Source organism: Synchiropus splendidus, chromosome 9 (assembly GCF_027744825.2).
Source record: "Synchiropus splendidus isolate RoL2022-P1 chromosome 9, RoL_Sspl_1.0, whole genome shotgun sequence".
Classification (NCBI taxonomy): domain Eukaryota; kingdom Metazoa; phylum Chordata; class Actinopteri; order Syngnathiformes; family Callionymidae; genus Synchiropus; species Synchiropus splendidus.
The window spans coordinates 24,578,376-24,598,170 of record NC_071342.1 but is presented as its reverse complement, the minus strand read 5'-3'; the positions used below and the strand labels follow the sequence as shown (position 1 = coordinate 24,598,170).

At 46.9% G+C, this 19,795-nt stretch overlaps 1 protein-coding gene across 2 annotated transcripts; it reads left to right on the top strand.

Annotated features, from left to right (window-relative positions):
• The first annotated feature begins 203 nt into the window (after nucleotides 1-203).
• On the top strand, nucleotides 204-19,697 carry ppp3r1a (protein phosphatase 3, regulatory subunit B, alpha a). Of its 2 annotated transcripts, XM_053874660.1 has the most exons (6): nucleotides 204-447; nucleotides 9,235-9,274; nucleotides 15,788-15,964; nucleotides 17,019-17,078; nucleotides 17,232-17,416; nucleotides 18,302-19,697. In XM_053874660.1, the coding sequence occupies exons 1-6, from the start codon at nucleotides 445-447 to the stop codon at nucleotides 18,347-18,349; spliced, it is 513 nt and encodes a 170-aa protein (XP_053730635.1). In that variant the 5' UTR covers nucleotides 204-444; the 3' UTR covers nucleotides 18,350-19,697. The 2 variants fall into 2 exon arrangements, with proteins under 2 accessions (XP_053730635.1, XP_053730634.1); XM_053874659.1 differs by lacking the exons at nucleotides 204-447; nucleotides 9,235-9,274 and adding an exon at nucleotides 15,273-15,400 and having other exon boundaries at nucleotides 18,302-19,696.
• Nucleotides 19,698-19,795: the final 98 nt, after the last annotated feature.

The window sequence follows — 19,795 nt, the reverse complement described above, 5'->3', positions numbered from 1 at the left end:
TTGAGGAGGAGCGAACCATGTTTACTGCTGACGAACACGGGAAGGCGCGGTGTTGATGTAGCGCCCGGAAATCACCGACAGAGGGCGAGCACGCGCAGATAAGCTCGGCAGTAGTGTAACTGTCACCGGGAGTTCCCGGATGTACAGTATACACGCACCTCCCCCCTCCAGTCGCGTCTCCGCCCCTTCGGCAGCGCCTGCTTATCAAATCGAGCCTCCCCCTCCTCCTCCTCCCAGCGGGTCTCCCTGCTGTTCCATTGCAGTGAGAGCTTCGGTGAATCAGCGAGAGTCGGCGAGAGCAGAGCAGAGCAGAGCGGCAGCTGGCCAAGTCGCCCAGACGAGCCTTCACAGAGGACTCCAGTGTGTTTCTCGCCCCGGCACGGCCGCCTCTCCCCTACCTCGTCTCTGTTCACTGCGCCTGGATTTCACCATTCGAGCTCCACGATGGTAAGCGGCTCGTGTTTGGCGGCTCCTTCGCCCGCGGCAGCAGCAGTGGGCTGTAGGCCGGAGCGCTCGCGCCTCCATTGGTGTTGTGACAGGTCACGGTAGCGCCCACCGTGGGAGACAGCAGCCCGCGTCTGCCCGGGGCCAGGGGCCCTCGCTAGCATCGCGGCCTCCGGGTGACACAAACACACACGCTCGCACGCGCGCGCGCGCGCGGGGGGGCAGAAAGATGGGGGACAAACGCACTGCCGTCTGCTTGTAGGCTGCTCCTTCTTCTGCAGCCTGCGACGAACCCGGAATCAAGTGCGGGCTGCCCGGCGGCCCCCTGCCTGTTGGGGTTCAACCCCCGCGGGCATGTCCAACTGCCGTAACAGGCCACTGGGTCGGACCCGGGCTCTGCCCACCGGACCGAGGACAGGACGCGACACCGCCTTTCATACGTGCGTGGTGACTCCGCCATTCGTCAAGTTGTGCAGAAAACCACTCGCTCGTCTGCACGATACGCTGAAGTTTTCAGGAAACCGAGCGGACCGGGGCGTTGCTAGAATGTGCTTTGACAACAAGAGGACCCCTTGGACTCCACTGCTGTCCCGTGTCCCACCTGGGACGTTCAGTTTGTTGCAGGAAAGTTGACTTGCAGTCACGTTCGTTCGTTCGGAGAGATGTTGTCAAGGGTACTGTTCTATTTTGTCGCCGAGTAACGTGTTGCTCTCTCTCACAGGCCGAGTCCGACATGTTTCAACAGCGGTTGAAGATAGTTCTGTAACAATACATTTGGAATTGCCACTATCCACTGGAACTCTCACAATAATTGAAGAGTGCTGGCCTACTACATTAAGACCACTGGTATTTGTGCTTTTGTTTTGGTGGAAATATTAGCTTTTGGCTAGTTTTGACTTTGATAAACATATTTAAATCCATTTATTGAGACCTCCTCACCTCCAGTCTTGGCTGTCACCAAGACTAGACTGCTGAGGCTAAATTGTCTGCTGAGATGTAAAACATTACTTAAGGAGAATGAACTGCTCGTGCAGTTGAACAGGACTGGAAGTGTGTGCTCCTATGGGAGAGGCTGTCTGTGTCGACCGTGATGTACCTGTTGAGCGACGTCAGGAGAGGAGAGGTCACCTGTGTTTGGAGGAATCTCTCAAGTGTAATGTTGAAGATACAACAGCGCTCAGTTTAACTGTAAATACTGTTGTGTCCTCACTTGTATCAGGTGAGCTCAATACTTGTGGTGTGGAGTCGATGTTTGTTTCAGCTGTTCAATCAATTCCATGGAGGGCTACAATGACTGGTTGATAAAGTTGACTATTAAATTAGTTGGCCGACGGGTTCATGAGCCGACTTGTCGTGTCATGTCAGAGTATCATCTCGAGACAGCTTCATAATGGACGCATCATAGGACACAAGTTCCACACCACAGACAACTTGAGACAACTTCAAATATCAAGTTTCAAAACAGCAGTTGCCACAACAAATGCTTACATTAACTGACATGCATTTTCCTTCTTTTTGGAATTACTATTTACATCACTGCAATCAGACATGGTGACGCGTCTGTTTCGTCGGACGCTTCGTATTCCGGCCAGTCGAATAATTTTTAAGACAGCCGTTATCGCACAAGAAAGGAAGGCTAGATGTGTGTCAATATCTCAATTATTGAGCGGATTATTTTTCTTGAAACACCTTCCATTTGACAGAAGTAAAAAAAGTAGTATTGCGGGGATGTTTATTGGCAACCGATTGACTTGATGAGTTAAAACATGTTTCTTTGTTTGCTTCTCAAACCCATAGCTCAAGTTGGAACATGTGGCGATGGTGTGCCAGTTTGATTTCAACGGTCAGAACGCCGTACATCAGACCAGTCCATGAAACGGACAAGTTGCTGTCAGCTCCTTGTCTGTTGCTGTGAGGTGTTGGACAGGTTGGTCAGTGAGGCTCACGGTGGCCCCTGCAATTGTCTGGGGGTCATCGCTGACACATAGTGTATCCACTGTACTACTTCAGTTGACACTGTGCACGGATAAACCTGAATAAAACCTGAACTATCAGTGTGACAGACAACCTGTGCACGTAAGGCGACTGGCCTGTTGTAAGTAGCTTTTAGCCTGTTGTTTACTATTTTTCAAGATAAGCCATGGTTGATTTTTAACTGGTTCGCACTGGCAGTGCTGGTCCTCACTCTGGAACTTTCAATAAGCCTCTGTAGCGTGTCTCTGTTCTCTCTGTTGTCGTTTAAGTGTTGCATAATGATAACGGTGGGGGCTGATTCAGCTTCTGTGACTGGTGTTTCTGAAGACAGTGGCTTGTGGTCGCCTTGTGAAATTCTGCCAGTAGCGAACTCGCTAAAGCCTCTCATGTAATACCTTCAGGGTGTAAAAACCGATTGGTTTCAGCATCATTTCAGTCTTTCTTGGTTTTAACCAGCCCAAGAATTTAGATTGTTCATATTTGTTCAAAAGTATTTGCTGATTTTGAAGCGATACTTTCTTCTTGAGTTTTCCCATTATTTATATTCGTGCCACATTTAGGTGGCAATAATTGATTGGTTTTTGCAGCGGTACGTTAAAATTAAATTCCAGCGGTTTGGTGGTAAATGTTTGTGTTGTATTGAAGAGGTGAGGTATTTAGTGGGGGGCGTGAGACACATATCTGAAGGCAGTTGGCTCTTCAGTCTCACTGGGAAAACTTAAGTGTCTTGGTCGAGAGGACTCATGCTCCGATTCTCTCCTGATGTCTCCTAATATGATACAAAGGACATCTAACCTAATCTAAGCAGCATTTGGCCACATGCACCCCCAACTGAGCAGAGTGAGCCCTGGAAAAATGGGATGCAGCCCAGTGAGCAGCAAGGGCAGTGGAGAAAGTGGAACATCAGGCCAGTGGAATGGACTTGGGCCCTTCTTGGCCACAGTTCCATCCTGTGAAAGCGACTCACGTTTCCAAGGCAACCAACCTCCCTGCCATCAATCACAGCCATTTGGTCAATATGGTGGGATGTACGGGCTTCTGTGTTGGAAGACCCCCCAAACCACCATAATCATGTCCACCACTGTGATGCGTTATGTTTTCATCTTATTTCAATGTTTTTCAATTACGTGAAATTTCATGTTTAAAAAAAGAACATTATTATGAAGTCACGGCGGCTCTCGTTTGAGCCGTGGTGGTTTGCATGTTGCACCCTGAATTCTTTTTTCGAACCCCTGTTTTGTTTGAAGGCCTCATATAAAAAAGAAATATATTTTTTTTAAAGCAAATGATACTGTGAATTTAATTGTTTTAAATGTAGCAATATTAATTTTGCTTTCTTTGGAAAAACATGTCCCTAATTTTATTCTTGATGAATGCTGTATAAAAAATAGTGACAAATTTAACAACCACATTTGATATTTGGCCAAGTATTTTGTTTTGGCGAATCCCTAGCCACAATAAAAGGATGTGAACTAGTTCAATGCTACAGGACTCCTGGTCTGCCGTCCTGTGTTGGCTGGATTGGGGGCAGGGACACACAACTGCTTAAGCATGTCATCGTCGAATGATCGAGGACTAAAGGGACCATATGCTGCCGAGCAATCAAGCGTTGCGCGTATGAGAGTCGGGCAGGCGCTAACGTACGAGATAAGAGCTGGAGTAAAGCAACTGCAGCACTGAGCAACAGTGGGCCATCAGCACCGCCCCTCTTCCAGCCGCCCGCTGAATCTGGATTTATTCTGCTCTCCGGTCGCCGGCTGCTGCCGTCTTTGGCTGGAGTCAGCAGTCACTGGCACAAAACGGTGACATCAGCAGAATGTTTTTTCTTTTTTTAAATCTGCCCGCTGGATCCTATGAAAATAAATGAACATCAACCACAAGAAAGTACAGTTTTTGTTGTTTTGCTAGCGCTCCACAAATGAGGCCCTTGATTCCTCGGTTGGCCTCTCCAAGTTGGGGATAAGCTTGGCTGAGAGGATTTGAGCTCAACTGGTCTCCTTCATAGATTTGGGTAATTATTTTCATATTCACACTTGACGTTTTAATCTGGTGCAAATCCAGATTACATGCACGTTCCCCTTCAAAGAGCAAGTGTGCAGCCTCCAGCTAATTTCTTGTTGTAAATGTTGAGCTCGGATTTCACAGTGAAAATTCTAGTTGCGGCAATATTCACACTGCACACAGCATTGAGAACAATATTTGTAACACAAACACACTGTTTCACATTGAACTGATGCACGTGGAATATGTACGTTCATCGTTTCTGTGACATGAAAACAATGGTGACGCACCGCTACGGTGTAAAGGGGAGCTGCTCTGCCTTCAGAAAAATGGCTGCTTTTTTGATTTTTCTTTTACTACAAAGTGCGAACATTGAAACAAGCGGATAACTCGTAACGCATCATGGAGATACACATGATTATGGTGGTGTTTTTAATGGAGAAATGCCGTAAGAAAATCATAATAAGTAGTCTGTTGCTCATGGAATGAAAACCCTGTGTAGACTGTGTAAACTGTGTGGTTAATGTAAACCAACCCATTTCATTTTCTGTTGCTCCAGACAATCCATTTATAGCCAATGAGTAGCTTCAAATGTGATCTTGAGATGGAACATAGCTGTTGGGTAAACGTATGGCGTGCTGTCTAATTTTGTCGCGCATCATTCTTTTCCATCAACTCTGGATGACCAAATGACTCAGCTTCTTTCCAACACCATCTGGTCCGAACCGAGGGAACACCACAGCCAGCACTTTAATGAGGCCTTGTGTTGTGCTTTCCATTTTAGGGCAGATCCATTGATTTGCTGTCGAGCGGCTATCAATTTCCCTGCTGTAACTGTGGTCATGCCTCGCAGTAGACTTGACAAAAACATATTCCTGAATCACTTCAAGTCTTTCACTGGAGAGCATAGTCATGAAAGAGGTATTGATGATGGGGAAAAAACGTAGTGGTTGCAGTATTAATCGCCTTCCTGGTGAGGTTTCAATGGCAGGGACCCAGGTCCTGTCCATTGTTGTTGTTGCTGTTGGGGATCAGATACTGGTTCTTTCCAGGCCTTTCTGACCTAGTGTTCAGACCTGCAGCCGCAGGATAAATCATGTTTTGACTGTATGTTGCATGGGGTTTATTCTAAAAAAATGTCTGATGCATGTTGTGTTATTAGATTTATGTATGTTTTTGTTTTATGGCTAAGACAAATGCAGTGCCGGTTAATATATCTGGAGTCAAAACCCATGAAGATTGTCAGGAAAAAAGTGAGCAATGGGTGGGTCCTTTCACTTGTTGATTTTTAAAACTGATATACCGGCGTTAAATCTTGCAAATCCCAGAGGCTGGTGGCTGCAAGGCTAAAATCTGCTGTTTTTGTCAGTCGCTGCTGAACAAGCACCGCTGCCAGACTCTTCAGTATGTAAAACATGTTTTGTGTGCTAAGCCCTAATTGATTCTGAATGATGCATGAATCATTGATGAGGAGACTGGAGTCTTCCTCCCGCTGCTCCTCTCTGAATGCAGCATGCTTTTGCTGCATCACTGTGAAGTCCTCGTGTCTGCTCCATTTGGCTGGCCTCACAAACCAGCAGCAAGGTAAGAGGTTCACGTGTGGTGTTTGCGAAGACATGGCCGGAGTTCCGTCTGACCCTGTAATCCTCCACACTAAATCTTCTTTGCTCTTTAGTCTCTTTACCTGCAGGGACCCCGTGGCCAGCACTTAGCCGAGCGGTAATGACTGGGATTGGGCCTGGTCTTTCCAGCATTTCCCTTTTAGTGTCATTTAAAAAAAATGGTGGGTTTTAATTTACTGCACCTGGAAGAGAGCCTGACTTGTGTCTGCTGCAGGTGACACAGTCAGCAGCCTTTGCGAGCACATGGCCGTGATTCTGTGCACTAAACACCTTACTCCGATTAGGGCAGGTGGGCCCGCCTCAAGTTGAGTCTCGGTTTTCTTCACCCACCACTTCAGGGAGCTGCGAGACGGCAGCTCTGAAGAAGGTCAAAGACATTATGGAATTGTCCGACTGTTGGCGTGGGTTGTGGCCAACAGCAGCCTGTGCCACTGTCAATAAAAGGACATGTTGTGCCTGAATACTTGCGTGGCTGATCTTGCTGGAATTGCTATAATCTCTCTGGTTCATTCTGCCTGCCGCTGATCTCAACAGGGGCCGAGCCCATTGCCACTGGTGGGAGGCTACCAGAAGGACGTTTTCCTGAACCTTGACTACTCTTAGCTGAGTGTTGATGCTAATGCTGTATTTGTAGAGTCACCAACAGGTAACCTGCAGGGACCATGTCAGTGGCCTATTATAAAGAGTGTTATTTTTCCCTGTCATCATATTATAATGTAATAATTCATGTTTCATGTCCTCTCTTAAAATCAATAGTCTTTATTGTGGTGGCTCACTAATGTGGTCAGTGTCTGAGATGAATGTCACATTTCCTACATCATAATATGTAGTCAAGGGTTTTAGCTTTCAGAAATATGTTTTAAGCTGGTTGTAGCCCTTCAGGTCGCCTGGTGCCCTTGCAGTTTGCATCTCGCAGTTTGAAGGTAGCTGACCCCTGATCTGGTCAGGCTAATCCTGTGTCACCTTTGCTTTCTCTCTAATCTTAAAATACCTTTGAGGTTAGTCTGCTTCTATGTGGCAACACCGTAATAAACCAGATTACATAATTGGCCCTTGCTTTTTCTGCTCCAGCGTTTAGTGCATCGTAGAGAGAGATTGCAAGCCAAAGGTGGCGCCCTTAATCTGTCAAATCGCATTACCAATTGTCTTTGTGTCTGCCTTGTTTCAGTGCATCGAGAAGCGTTCGCTGCACGAGCTCTTTACATAACTTGCATGAACTGCCTCTTAACACGTGACCGTATATCAGCAGCCTTTACTTTTTTTTTTTTCATTCTTTATTTGGGATTTCAAAATGAGTGTTTGAGTGTTGTTGCTCTGAGTGTTTTGGACAGAATTTTGTTTTGATGTAAAGTAGGCATAAGGCCACGATGGCTTGGGGTCTCTGAACATCATGGCTGTTTCTTTCAGACAGTCTTCATACAGATGTCTATGTTATGTTCTGATGTCTTCAGATCAGGTTCAGAAATGCGTTTCTGTGGATTCTCAGCCACTGCAGTTTTAGATTGACCCAATATTTAACTTTGGTTCAGTCCCCCAGTGTGAAGAAGAGATACGGTCCTACTTGTTTCACCATAATGATTTAATTTTTCCATATATTATTTGAACAACATTCCTCAGTGTTTTTTTTGTACTTGGGTGACTATTGCAAGTTTCACTTCAGTGCAAACACAAATTTAGCAAGAATTTTCATGAAATAACATTTGAAATTGTGTGCTACCGTAAAGTGCTATTGGTTTTATCAGTGGGAATTTTATGAGTACAACTACTGAAGCCTGGTATCAGAGCGATTACCGGTATCTGTGCATCCCTCGTCCTTATCCTCCCCTTTGCTTATTTTATTTTACTTTTTTTTTTTCAAATGGTTGACTTTTTAATTGATAGTTTCAGTCATGCATTCCTCTTAACCTCCACTAAATGAAGCTACGTTGAGTGCTTCTTATGTTTGTTGTTCCTCCTCTTACTTTAGCTGACTTTGAGTGGTCTGGTCTCTGTTCTCTACTACTGACCAGGCTCAGCCCCACTGGAGTGGCTATTTTGGGTATGGTAGCCCTTTACTTTATAATCCGGGTGATCATAGTATTATCACTAGTGATGGGTATATAGTGTTCCTGGCCCCATAAAAAGGCATCATCAAAGTACAAAATGAGATCTGTGCTTTGTTTCCTGGCCGGGTTTGACGCTACAGAACAGCCACTTCCATGTGAACTTGGCTTGTCACGTCCAGCTCTCTGCAGCAGCCAAGCCTCCCCTGACTGCCACCATCCACCATCGACTGTGACTGCCTGCACTCAGACTGTCGATCAATGGGCGGCTGCTGCAGCCACAACACCACTGTGCAGTGTTTCCAAGAAGATTCATCCATGAAGTTGTACTCGATTAGATGCACCAGAGGGGAGGGCACATTACCGTAGCAGAACATATTCTTTAAATTTTAAATGGGAACCACGGCGACTCGTTAAAGGGGACTTGACAGCTCAACAGTAAATCATGAAACAAAAAAGCAAATCACACCCACGTCTGGCTTCACACAACATTGATTCACCTCGCATGATAGCAGCTCATTTAGCACAAGGAGGAAACGCAGCAGCGATTAAACAACCAGCACATCAGAGACTGACAAACAAACCAGCAGATCAGACCTCACATTAATGATTGTCTGGTGTCTGACCACAGAACTGTCAGTACAAATGGGCCTTAAACTGAATAGCTTTCTGACTTGAGGTGAGAGTGCAGTGTGTCGTATGCTTCAACTTCTGAGGCGGACAGTGAGTGTGACCGGGTGGCTATTGATTCTCCTGCCTCGCAGTTGAAGCCGTTCATCACGCAGTGTCACGCGTTGCTGTCGACTTCACGCCGACGTCTCACTGATTAATCTAGTTGTGGTTTCCTGTCAGGGTAGTGTGGCAAGTCCTTCAGGGAGTCCGTGTTCCACTATCGCTAACCGTGTTTCTTCTCCTGAGCTGCTGTGTGTCATTATGGAACCGTTGCTGAAGGTTTGATGCTGCAGCAGAAGAAGAATCGCATTAAACCGTTTGCAGAGAGACTCATTAGGTGCTCCTGCCTCCGGTTAGCGGCACTGTTTTACATCCTTCATGTTTTTGGTAACGTTGAACTCAAATGTCAAATGAAAAAAGCCTGTTGTTGCCAGCTGTGGTCAATGAAACTAATTATATTTCCTTCTTTTGCTCTTCAGGGAAATGAAGCCAGCTATCCCCTCGAGATGTGCTCACATTGTAAGTACTCTACATAGTCATTTCACGTGCAGAGATTCTTATTTGCATGGCAAACCTGTTCATTACTTCAGTTGTTTTCCACAGCTTGTAGTAGTGTTGCAGTCTAGACCTTGTTAGAGCACACAGAAATCAGGACTGAGACCAACCTGATTTCACAACAAGCCATTACAGCCGCTTGTCCCAATGAAAGCATTTCAGTTCTTCATTTATTTTGAGAAAAATAGGTACGGTTTCTTCTGCGGGAGGAAATAAATGTGTGTGTGTGTCTGAATGACCAGTAGACTTCTGGATTCAGTTTGGTCTTGGTTTTATGGTCTCTCCTCCTCATTGGTCTTGATCTCTGTGTGTCCTGACTACAACACTGCCTTGCAGCATTTAAATGTTGTCACCTCAAGACAGTGTTCTTGGTCATTCCCACATGGAGCATCAACTTGTGGGGATTGAAGAGGTGTGAGAAGGAAAGCTACATCATCATCATCAGCAGCATTAGAATGGTTGATTTAGGAGACTACTTGGATGCTGTTGGGGGCCAGATCAGCGATGCCCTGAGAACATTTTTGTTGGCTCCTACGTCAGTGTGGTGCGCTTGGTGTCTTGTTTACTCAGCGATGTTATGTCTGCCATTATATTTCTCCTCTCAGGGGCACAGAGTATTTGTTTACTGGTGAATGTGGTCTTTTTCGACGTCAGGAAATATGGCGGCTGTGGCCATTATTAACAACCAAAGAGAGGAAAAAGAAGGGATTAGATCAGCTTTGAATGGGTCTTGGTTTCAGATAGTCAAGGATGCATCCATTTTTTTATTGAGCCATCCATAGTAGTCCATTATAACTGAATTAAAAAGAAAAAAACGTATCGAGCTTCGGTTTTACAGTCTCTCATCATCACTGTAAAACTGGACTGCGTCTGGTAACCCTAACCCGATTGTTGCAAACATGAGTTTAGAACAGACAGGCATTGATGTTGGTATGTATTTTAGCAGTCTGTTTGTAATGGCGGCATGAAAAGGTGTTTGTTTCCTGCATTGTTTGTGTGCTATTATGAATGTCTCCCATTAAGCAAGTTCAATGAACAGCTGCCCCCATCCTGCACATTTCCTGAGACACATGACTACATTAACATGCTGACCTGAACTGAAGAGAGGAGTGGACTGGAGTAAAGCTCGGGGGTTGTCATGTTACTCATGATTACAGTCGGCTCAATATAGCTCCCCAAACACAGCAGGTAGAGGAGCTGTGAGAAGGTTACACATGCGCAATGATGGTGTGTGGAAACAGTCATTAACCACCACGCCAGTATTGGATTGATACTGACCAAATGTAAAACTGGCATGGTTTGTTCAAGTGACATGGTATTTAGCAGTGCAGGTTCATTGGGTCCCAAAGACTTCCTGATCAAGCAGCTGGATTTGGACAAAATTCACTCAGAGATATAGACAAAACACAGCTGTTCTTACCACAATCTTTCAGTCCAAAGCATATCAACGCGTTTTCGTAAAACTTACGGGGGTCTATTGAACATGAGCTTGCTTAGATGGGATTTTATATTAGTGCTGTACTGGGTGACCAGCCCTGGTTAAACATGCAGAAACTGGACAATTTGACTTCATAAAATGCTAAATATCAGCTTTCATATGACTGTTCTGTGGTTGGTTGCGGATATAAAGAATGTCGGCAATACCCCCGGGTGGCGTTACCGCACAGAGCTTTGGACGTCTAATGGGGGTGCACAGTCCTGTAATGGGAATGAAACTTTTATTAGTCTTTTTATGCCAAGAGAGTTGTGTCTTAAGGATCTTCTTATTAATTATTATTATTATCATGTATGTGTTCATTCTTTATATAGTAATTGTTATTATTTGCAAGAATATAAGGCCGCAGAAACCTTTCCACCCACCATGTCAGTCACGCACACACACACACCTGTGGCCTTTGTAGATGTGCATGAGTACAGTGGACTGACACTTATAGCTTTGCTGTCATCAGAAAACCCCCTACTCTCTCCCTAACCCGCTCTGCCCCCTCCCCCACTCAAGGAAACCCCCAGCAACAAGGAACTCCAGTCGGCTGCACCCAGGCGTTTATTTCGGGCGACTGTAGACTGGCTGTGCTGGGAGGGTGGTGAGACGAGGGTTGAGGGCGGGGACGGCTTGCTTCGTGGGTTTGAGAAGCTCGAACTAGCCATTAACTTCAACCTACATCTCTGTGATAGCTAAACTGTGAATGTGTTGCAGATGAAACAGAAAATTCCTCTCGAGAGTTTCGTATGTGTCAAAGAGCCGGCGATAGACTGATGTGTGTGGGAGTTCTGAGAAGCTTCTGGAAGGTCTCGGTGCCGCACATCCAGCTCAGCTGTGCAGAGTTTGGCATTTGCTGAACAGATTCTTCTTCAGTGGGAGGAAAGAGTGTTTCAGAAGGAGAGATAAATTAGTGCTGCAGCAAGTTTGATGATTGAGTGGTGTGATGCGCTTCAAGATTACTTGCTTGACAGGCACTAACAATATTAATGGCTTGGATCTGTACAGCACCGTTTAAGACACAGAAACCACGATCCCACTCGCACCTCAGTCACTTTCAGTGGTGAACTACATTTTGTGACTAGGCCTGATGGATTGAAGCATGGCTGCTTATGTGCGCCTGACTTCATACTCATTCACACGAGGCCAGGTGGGTTCGCTGCCGAAGGACCCCACAACAGCGACACCGGATTCGTACTGCCAACCTTCTGATTGTTGGACGACCCACTCCACCACTGTCTGGACTCACACTTGAGCTTATTCGGGTGCGCAAAATGCTGCTAGATTTTGAAACAACTTGGGAGTTAAGGAGCAGTAACTGCTTCAGTTACTGTTAAAAAAAGGCAATGGATGATGGAAAGGATTTTGTGGCGCTTTCGATCCAAACATGTAAAGATGCCATAACGAGAGGAGCCGCCTGCTCTGGACCTGAGAATTCGAAATTAAAATTGAAAAAAAGGCGCAGAACAGAGGAACCGATGAGCAAGAGTTTCAGACGTTCTGTTGTAGTCAACATTCAGGTACTTCTCTTTATGATGCACTGTTTCAGTATCTCTGTACAAAAGTCGAAAGTATTGGCGTCTTGATGGTTGTAACAGGCCGCCACCTCACACACTCTCACTGAGGATCCCTTTTTAAAAGCTCGGGTCTCCTAAATATTCATGATTTGAAGTGCACACCTGAGTAATTGTTTTGGTTTGGCTACTTCCCCTTCAGTGAGTGTGTGTGTGTGTGAGCCGTCTACTTTAGATAGCAAACAGGTTCCTGTTGCCTAGTAACACAGTTGAAGTTGTGTGTGTGTGTGTGTGTGTGTGTGTGTGTGTGTGTGTGTGTGTGTGTGTGTGTGTGTGACATGACAATGAAGCAGGAGGCCGAGCTGCTGGCCAGTCACTTCCTTGGTTCACACTCACAAACTACAGGTACATGTGTTTTGAGAGCATCTGTGAGGAATGTCTGCTGTTCCTTTGTGAGATGTTCCACTGCAGGTTCATGAGGTTAGCAGTGGCCCCCCGGAGAGAGATGACCTAGACCCCATCAGACCTCCTGATCACCTCCTGGTCTTCCTTTCCTGTGAACTTCCTGGACTGTCCTTCACCTCCTCTTCATCTCTTGTTGTTCTTGTTAGCTAGTGATGTCCTCACTGTTGCTGGGACCTTTTGCTGTCTTGTCTTCTCACACTTCCTTTGGCCTTAGGTCAGCAGTGTTGCCATATCTGTCCTCTTTCAGTCTCTCATGGACATTCTTTTATTTATTTATTTTTATTTTATCACGCCACGAGTGTCCAACCCACGTCAAATGTGACCTGTCACTCAAGTGAAATGAGTTACTGATGTTCTTCTGATTCTTCTTCTTGATGGATTAAAAAGGTGACACCTAACAGCAGCAGAAGACGAACATCTATAAAATGCATCCAGAGGGGAAGAAGCGCAGTGAACAGGACAAACAGATTTAAAGTTATTCGTTTGCTTTGTTCCTTGAGGCCTTGTCAGAGATCTGGAGCGTCATCATCCATGTAACAGCACGTTCTGCTTTCAGAGTGATGGCTAAATAACCCGCTGTTGGATCTGGGAAGTGCAAAGCAAGTCAGTGTTGACAGTGAAAGCAGAGAGCACAGGATGTGAATGCTTTTGACTGCTGGTGGTAGCGGGGTCACTACAGACAATGTGATCTGAGGTTAGATGGAGCTGTACTGATAGCTGTGTGATTCACTAGGTGAGTCGTGCTGCTCCAGTGCTCCACAGTGCAGATCATTTGGGGCACCGACACCCCCAAAAGCCTTGTGGAGCTTCGTTGCTGTCACCGGCTGTGAGCAGGAAGCACCAGGCTGCTGAGAAGAGTGTTGGCTGTCACAGGATGGACGGACGGACGATGCGTTCTGATAGCTCGCACCTCCTGGACACACACGTGCGCAGCATTCACACACGCCGTGTGTGTGTGTGTGTGTGTGTGTGTGTGTGTGTGTGTGTGTGTGTGTGTGTGTGTGTGTGTGTGTGTGTGTGTGTGTGTGTGTGTGTGTGTGTGTGTGTGTGTGTGTGTGTGTGTGTGTGTGTGTGTGTGTGTGTGTGTGTGTGTGTGTGTGTCAGGAGTTCACTGGAACATAGAAACCAAACTAGAATCAGGCAACGTTACAGTGACCTGGCTTGGATTGACAGTGAATTTGTAATCATTGTGAAAAGACCTTCTGTATGCATGATGTGAAAAAATGAGCTTGAATCCGGTCGTTTCTGTCTCCATGTAAACGACACCTGAGAATGGCTGGTCTTATAGCTTGGTGAAATTAATCTTTTTTTTTCTTGCACAATTCACATAGCGTTCCGAAAGTCAGGCTCAGACCAGTGGTTGTTGCTAAGTGCTAGCAGCGCTAACAGCTGATGAAGAACCAGCTGTCTCACTTTCATGAGCCCAGAAAACTCTCTGTGCTCCGTCAAGTGCTGGAGCTTTAAATGGCGTGTTTAATGTGAAGGCGCTTTCCTGCGCAGCATTTTCCTGTGCACGTGTTGCAGGATGCAAACTTTACATGACAGATTGAAAGAAGCTCCACTGCAGTTTAGCTACTGCCAAGTGAGCAGCAAGTAGTGAGGGGTGGATGCATCAGTACCAGCGGGGCTTCATCAGAACGCCGGCTGTCACACGTGATCAGTTGTTTTGATCAGCAATGACAGGAAGTGATCCGCATTCTCCGGTCACGCTGAGATCAGCTGATCACGATCAATGGCCAATCGATTGGAGCACCGCTACTTTCAATGCCTACCACACCAGAAGGAGCCAGGCTGTATTTGTTGGTGACTTTTCCCTTGTTGAGCCAGGATTATACTCAATTATTCTGAGTTTTATGTGGTGATCTTGACTTCTTCTGAGACCTCCCTATCTCATCCTGTACATCCTGAGTCACACACTTGCTTTGGGCTTTGATATACAGTATTTTCTGTTGCTACTTAGCTGGCAACCAAATGGCTTGGTGTCATTAGTGATAAGCTTTTGCTAATTTACATTCATAACTCCTCATTGTGACCTTTCCACTTGTACACTGTCCTTTTATTTTTCCTACTTAAGCATAACACATTAATTCCTGAAGTTTCTGCATCACCTCTTTGATAGGACTCTCTGCATTGGCATGTTTTTCTTTTTTTCCTCCCCTTTTCTTTTTTGCTCTGATCTTTTTTTTCTGTCAACGAAGTTCTTCTCTGTGTCCATATTGATTTGTGAATTCAGCTGAATGGTTTGTTCATGTTAAACTCTAGACGGGGGAAAACGGTTCCAAATGTGTGTGGTTTCTCCTCCGCTCCGTGGCCCGTCAGATGTAGTTTGGTCACACATCACCACATGGCTCTCCTTTTGTCCAGAGGGCGAGTGACTCAGCCCGGTGATCGGACGCCGTGCTCATTTGATTGGTCAAGCATCGGTGTCGGCTGATCAGAGCAGGTAGTGCTGTAACCTTGGGTTGGCCAGCGTAGTCACGTGACCTCCTGTGAATGAGCTTAAGGAGTAATTAACCAGTGGCTTTGTTATTATGGCTGGATTAGTCCGCGCCTTTTGTGCCGAGCTCATGGCGGGGGAACGAGACGGCGGGACCCCGTCTGGCGGTAAAGCAGCTGCAGACCCAAAAGGCTGTAAGTTTGAGTCTGGAAGGAGAGTTTTGTGTCTTGCTGTCTGCTCTGTAACGGCGTGGTCCGGTGAGCTTGCTTCTCCCCACAGCACAGTGACTTGCACAGTAGTTTTACATCTCTGGAGGTGGTGAGAACAGAACGTTCCGGAGCTTTAATGGGTCAACAGCTCGAAGCTGCAAGATGAAGTGGAGTCCTTGACCCACTTCTTGGTCTGATAGTAGAGTTTTTAACCTCAGTGGCAGCCGTTTTTCACTGGATATTTCTCTTCTGCTCCTGTGGACTGACTTTGGTGAATCAGGCTGCAGAGGAGCAGAACCTGAGCGGCTCAGGAAGGTGCTTGGAGAACAGCGTTCTGATGGTCGGAAATGTCTCTCTTTTCTCTCCCTGCAGTCGATGCTGATGAGATTAAGCGGCTAGGGAAGAGATTTAAGAAACTCGACCTAGATAACTCTGGCTCTCTCAGCGTGGAGGAGTTCATGTCGCTGCCCGAGCTGCAACAGAACCCGCTGGTCCAGAGGGTCATCGACATATTCGACACGGATGGGAACGGAGAAGTGGACTTTAAAGGTGCATGTGTCACCGGTGCTGTCTGTCAGTCTGTCTGTCTGTCAGCTCGTCTGTCTGTCTGTCTGTCAGCTCGTCTGTCTGTCTGCTCGTCTGTCTGCTCGTCTGTCTGTCTGTCAGCTCGTCTGTCTGTCTGTCTGTCTGCTCGTCTGTCTGTCTGTCCGTCAGCTCGTCTGTCTGTCTGTCAGCTCGTCTGTCTGTCTGTCCGTCAGCTCGTCTGTCTGTCTGTCAGCTCGTCTGTCTGTCTGTCCGTCAGCTCGTCTGTCAGCTCGTCTGTCTGTCAGGCGTTTTCCTGTGATCGCTTCAACGCTAGCATGTCACTGACCTGTTAGCTTCTGTGCTGCAGATGTACGTACAGCTCATTTCAATGCAAGGAAAGTAGAAATGTTACCAATTGGGAACAAAAGAGAACCTGCAGCTTCAAGTGTGAAAATGTAGGTCAAAAATGGAAAGATGAAACAAAGTTTGAACATGTTCTAAGACTGTCCATCAGCTCATTTACAGTAGCTGTATGTAGCATGGCTGCATCGCGATGTGTATCACCAGGCTGTTGCTCTGTGGCAACGAACTGCAGGGTGAAGGTGCACCACATGGCACCGTGCAGCACCATCAACAACACAGCAACACATGTGAAACACCAGTGATGCTGGTTACTCTCGTGCTGTTTACCACACACTGGAGTCGGTGAGAACTAACTTGATCTGAGAACATGCTTTTGCTCGGACCAGGCAACAGTAAATGACACAGATAAACAACGTGGTGCATCATTTTAAAAGTCTCTGGGGGAAAAGATGTCCGGAACCCTCATTAATCCTAATAAAGATGAAGACAGACAAAAGAAGCCCTCAAAACCCACTAATCGCAAGTGTAAGAATCTGTTTGTTGAGTTACTGCAATGTGTCATTCACAAAGACCAGCAGTAGAAACGTGTTAGAATCTTGGGAAAGCTTAAATGGATGACAGTTTCACTACCTTTTTCATAGAAATTGAATGTGTTATTTAAGCAAGAGATGCCTCCGGAGAGGCCGGCCGGCTGACCTTTGCCCTCTCTTCCCAGAGTTCATCGAGGGAGTTTCACAGTTTAGCGTCAAAGGAGACAAAGAACAGAAGCTACGATGTGAGTATCTGCACTTTGGTGGTTAGAGGTGAGAATAGCATGAAGCTAAACTATGCAGGTGAGTTTGGTTAGGCATGGCGGCGCTGTGGCGGGAGCTGGCGAGGTGAGGGAGCCGAGCCAGTCCCTGACTGGAATCTCTGCTGTGTTTCCTAGTCGCCTTTAGGATCTATGACATGGACAAGGACGGCTATATCTCCAACGGCGAGCTCTTCCAGGTGCTGAAGATGATGGTGGGGAACAACCTGAAGGACACGCAGCTGCAGCAGATCGTGGACAAAACCATCATCAACGCAGACAAGGACGGCGACGGCAGGATATCCTTCGAAGAGTTCTGTGCTGTAAGTGAAGCCCACGTCCGAACTCACCGGGGCCTTTCTGACATTTCTGCTGCGGTGGCCTGTCGTGCAGGCGAAGGTCAGGGCCGCACGCTGAGCCGCAGAGCTGGGCTGCCATTCACACGCAGCAGGCTGGAGAAGATCACAGCACTGAGGAAGACGAGCCAGTCATGTTGAGACAGGCCCAGACGTGGAGTAGCTCCGCCCAGCTGATCGGTGGCGGGTAAACGTACCGCGGAACCGATGAACAAAGAGGTTGTAAAATAAGAACATGGATCTAAATTTAGACCTGCTCTCAAAGAGTTTGAGCGGCGGCCGACTCCTGCCTGACGTTTCTGTGCTGCGGCTCCATCGGCGCCGCTGCGACTGGTTTGTTTAGCCCTGCTGCTTACGTGCGGCGAGGGTCAGGCTCTGGAGTGACCTGGAGGCAGGCAGCCTCGTGCCAGCAGGGGGGTGTTGACCTGCTGAGTGACCAGTGTCGGTCTGGGCTCAGTGTTGGGCTAGTGGCGCTCTCTGGCCTCACAGTATTTTTAGCGCCACCTACTGAGCCTCAGGAGTGAGGTCACTGTTTCTTGATCGGTCCATCGTCCTGAGGGAGAGGGACTGGAGGGCCGTGGGTCCCAGTGTGAGGCGCTGGGTCTGTTGGGCAGGAGAGTAGGGAGCTTGTGCTTCACCTCATGGGCCTCAGCGCCAGTGAAGCAGAGCAAACCTGTGTCATGGGACGGTTTGGTCTCACGCCTCGCCGTCATCATGAGACTGAGGCGGGAATATCAGGTCCTGGAGATGGTGAATGGCTTGGTTCTCCATGGCTACTGTGTGAAGTGATTGACGTGAGTGCGAAGTGTGATTTGGACGGCGGTCTCACCAGGTGGCGCTGCTCTCTTCCAGGTGGTGGGCGGTCTGGATATACACAAAAAGATGGTGGTGGACGTGTGAGCGCCCGTCCGCCGGCTCCGTCTCCCCGTCCTCTTCGACACTCGCTTACTCCGCCATCTCTGAAGACCCGCTCAAGACAACGTCGCTCTGTCACTCAGAAGTATTTTCTCTTCTCTTCTTCGTCTGCCAGAAACCAGCTGAAGCCAATCTTCAAGTGTTACTGAACGGTTGAGTCTTGTCCACACGCGCCGGCTCGTAGCACTGGGGAAGACTCGCTGGAGCATCTCTGATTTGGTTATTCCGTACTGGACAGTGGGAGAGAGGAGGGCCTCGCTGTTTTTATTCATGACGGATATATTTATTTTTCTTTACGACGGTCTGGTGAGCGGGAGCACAGCAGCTCCCACGGGCACGAAGCGCCAACCTGATGAACATATCCACTGTACAGATGGCCGAAGCCCTTTCCCACACTCCGACCGCTAATGCTGCACTTCACACAGACGCACACAGTTCAGCTGCGAACCAGCCGTGTTTCTGCCCGAGCCGGACCAGAAACCGTCCGCAGAAAATCGACCTGAATCCCAGGTGGCGCTGCCTCGCCTCGCCTCGCCTCGGCTCGGCTCCGGGATGAAGCGCAGGTCCACTAAAGTGTCTGCTCTATCTGACCTCACACATTGGCTTCTTCTTCTTCTTCTCCACTCCCGTCCACTGGACCGGGAGCTTTCACATTTCTAAAAATGATAAAATGATCAATAAAAAAAAAAGCTCTCCTCTGCTGGTCCGAACAAGAGTCAGAGTCAGTCAGAGATGTGAACCTGGAGCGCCCCCTGGTGTTAACCCAAAGCTCTGCACGGCTTGGGCCTCCCTGTGCTTGCATGACATGGAAATATATTTTTTATTTCATTTTTTTTTTTGTGCATGTAGATCAATTTTTGAAATAATCCTCTTGTTTACACTTGGATGGTGATGTTAATATATTTAAGAATTTAACGATATACAATATGGATGTTGCCAAACTTTGGTAAATGTACACATATTATGAGCGGTTATCCAAATGATTTTTTGTTTTGTTTTCTATTTTTATCCGGGTCAGCTTGGATGGTTGCATATCTGATCCCGTCTCAAACTGCCACACTCTTTTCTGCTCGGAGGGGAAGGTTTCTTTTGTACATACACGTTTGTTGGATGCAGTTCTGGCTCTCAGATGCGCTTTAGTTTGTAAGTGCTTCTTTCTCTCAAACAGGTTTTTTTTGTTTTTAAGTTTGTGTGGGGAGATCTGGAACCAGATTCAGTTGGATTTGTTTTATTTTTCCTTTTTCTGCATGCTGCATCTAAATGCTGTGGGACTGTTGAAAACTTGATACTGTATGAAATAAATAAAATTTAAATAAACTTTGAAATGTTGAAAGTAAGCCAGCAGATTCCTTGACTTGAACGTGTGGTTGAGATCCAGGCTTACGTCCGTGTGCATCACATGAACGTGCTCAACAAACAAAATGTATTCCC

What these genes read in the sequence shown, in the direction of transcription:
- ppp3r1a (XM_053874659.1), top strand. Translation starts at nt 15,301, where the DNA reads ATGGCTGGATTAGTCCGCGCCTTTTGTGCCGAGCTCATGGCGGGGGAA. An exon ending in CAAAGAACAGAAGCTACGAT is followed by an intron (nt 17,079 to 17,231) that starts GTGAGTATCTGC and finishes TGTGTTTCCTAG; the next exon opens with TCGCCTTTAGGATCTATGAC. An exon ending in CCTTCGAAGAGTTCTGTGCT is followed by an intron (nt 17,417 to 18,301) that starts GTAAGTGAAGCC and finishes GCTCTCTTCCAG; the next exon opens with GTGGTGGGCGGTCTGGATAT.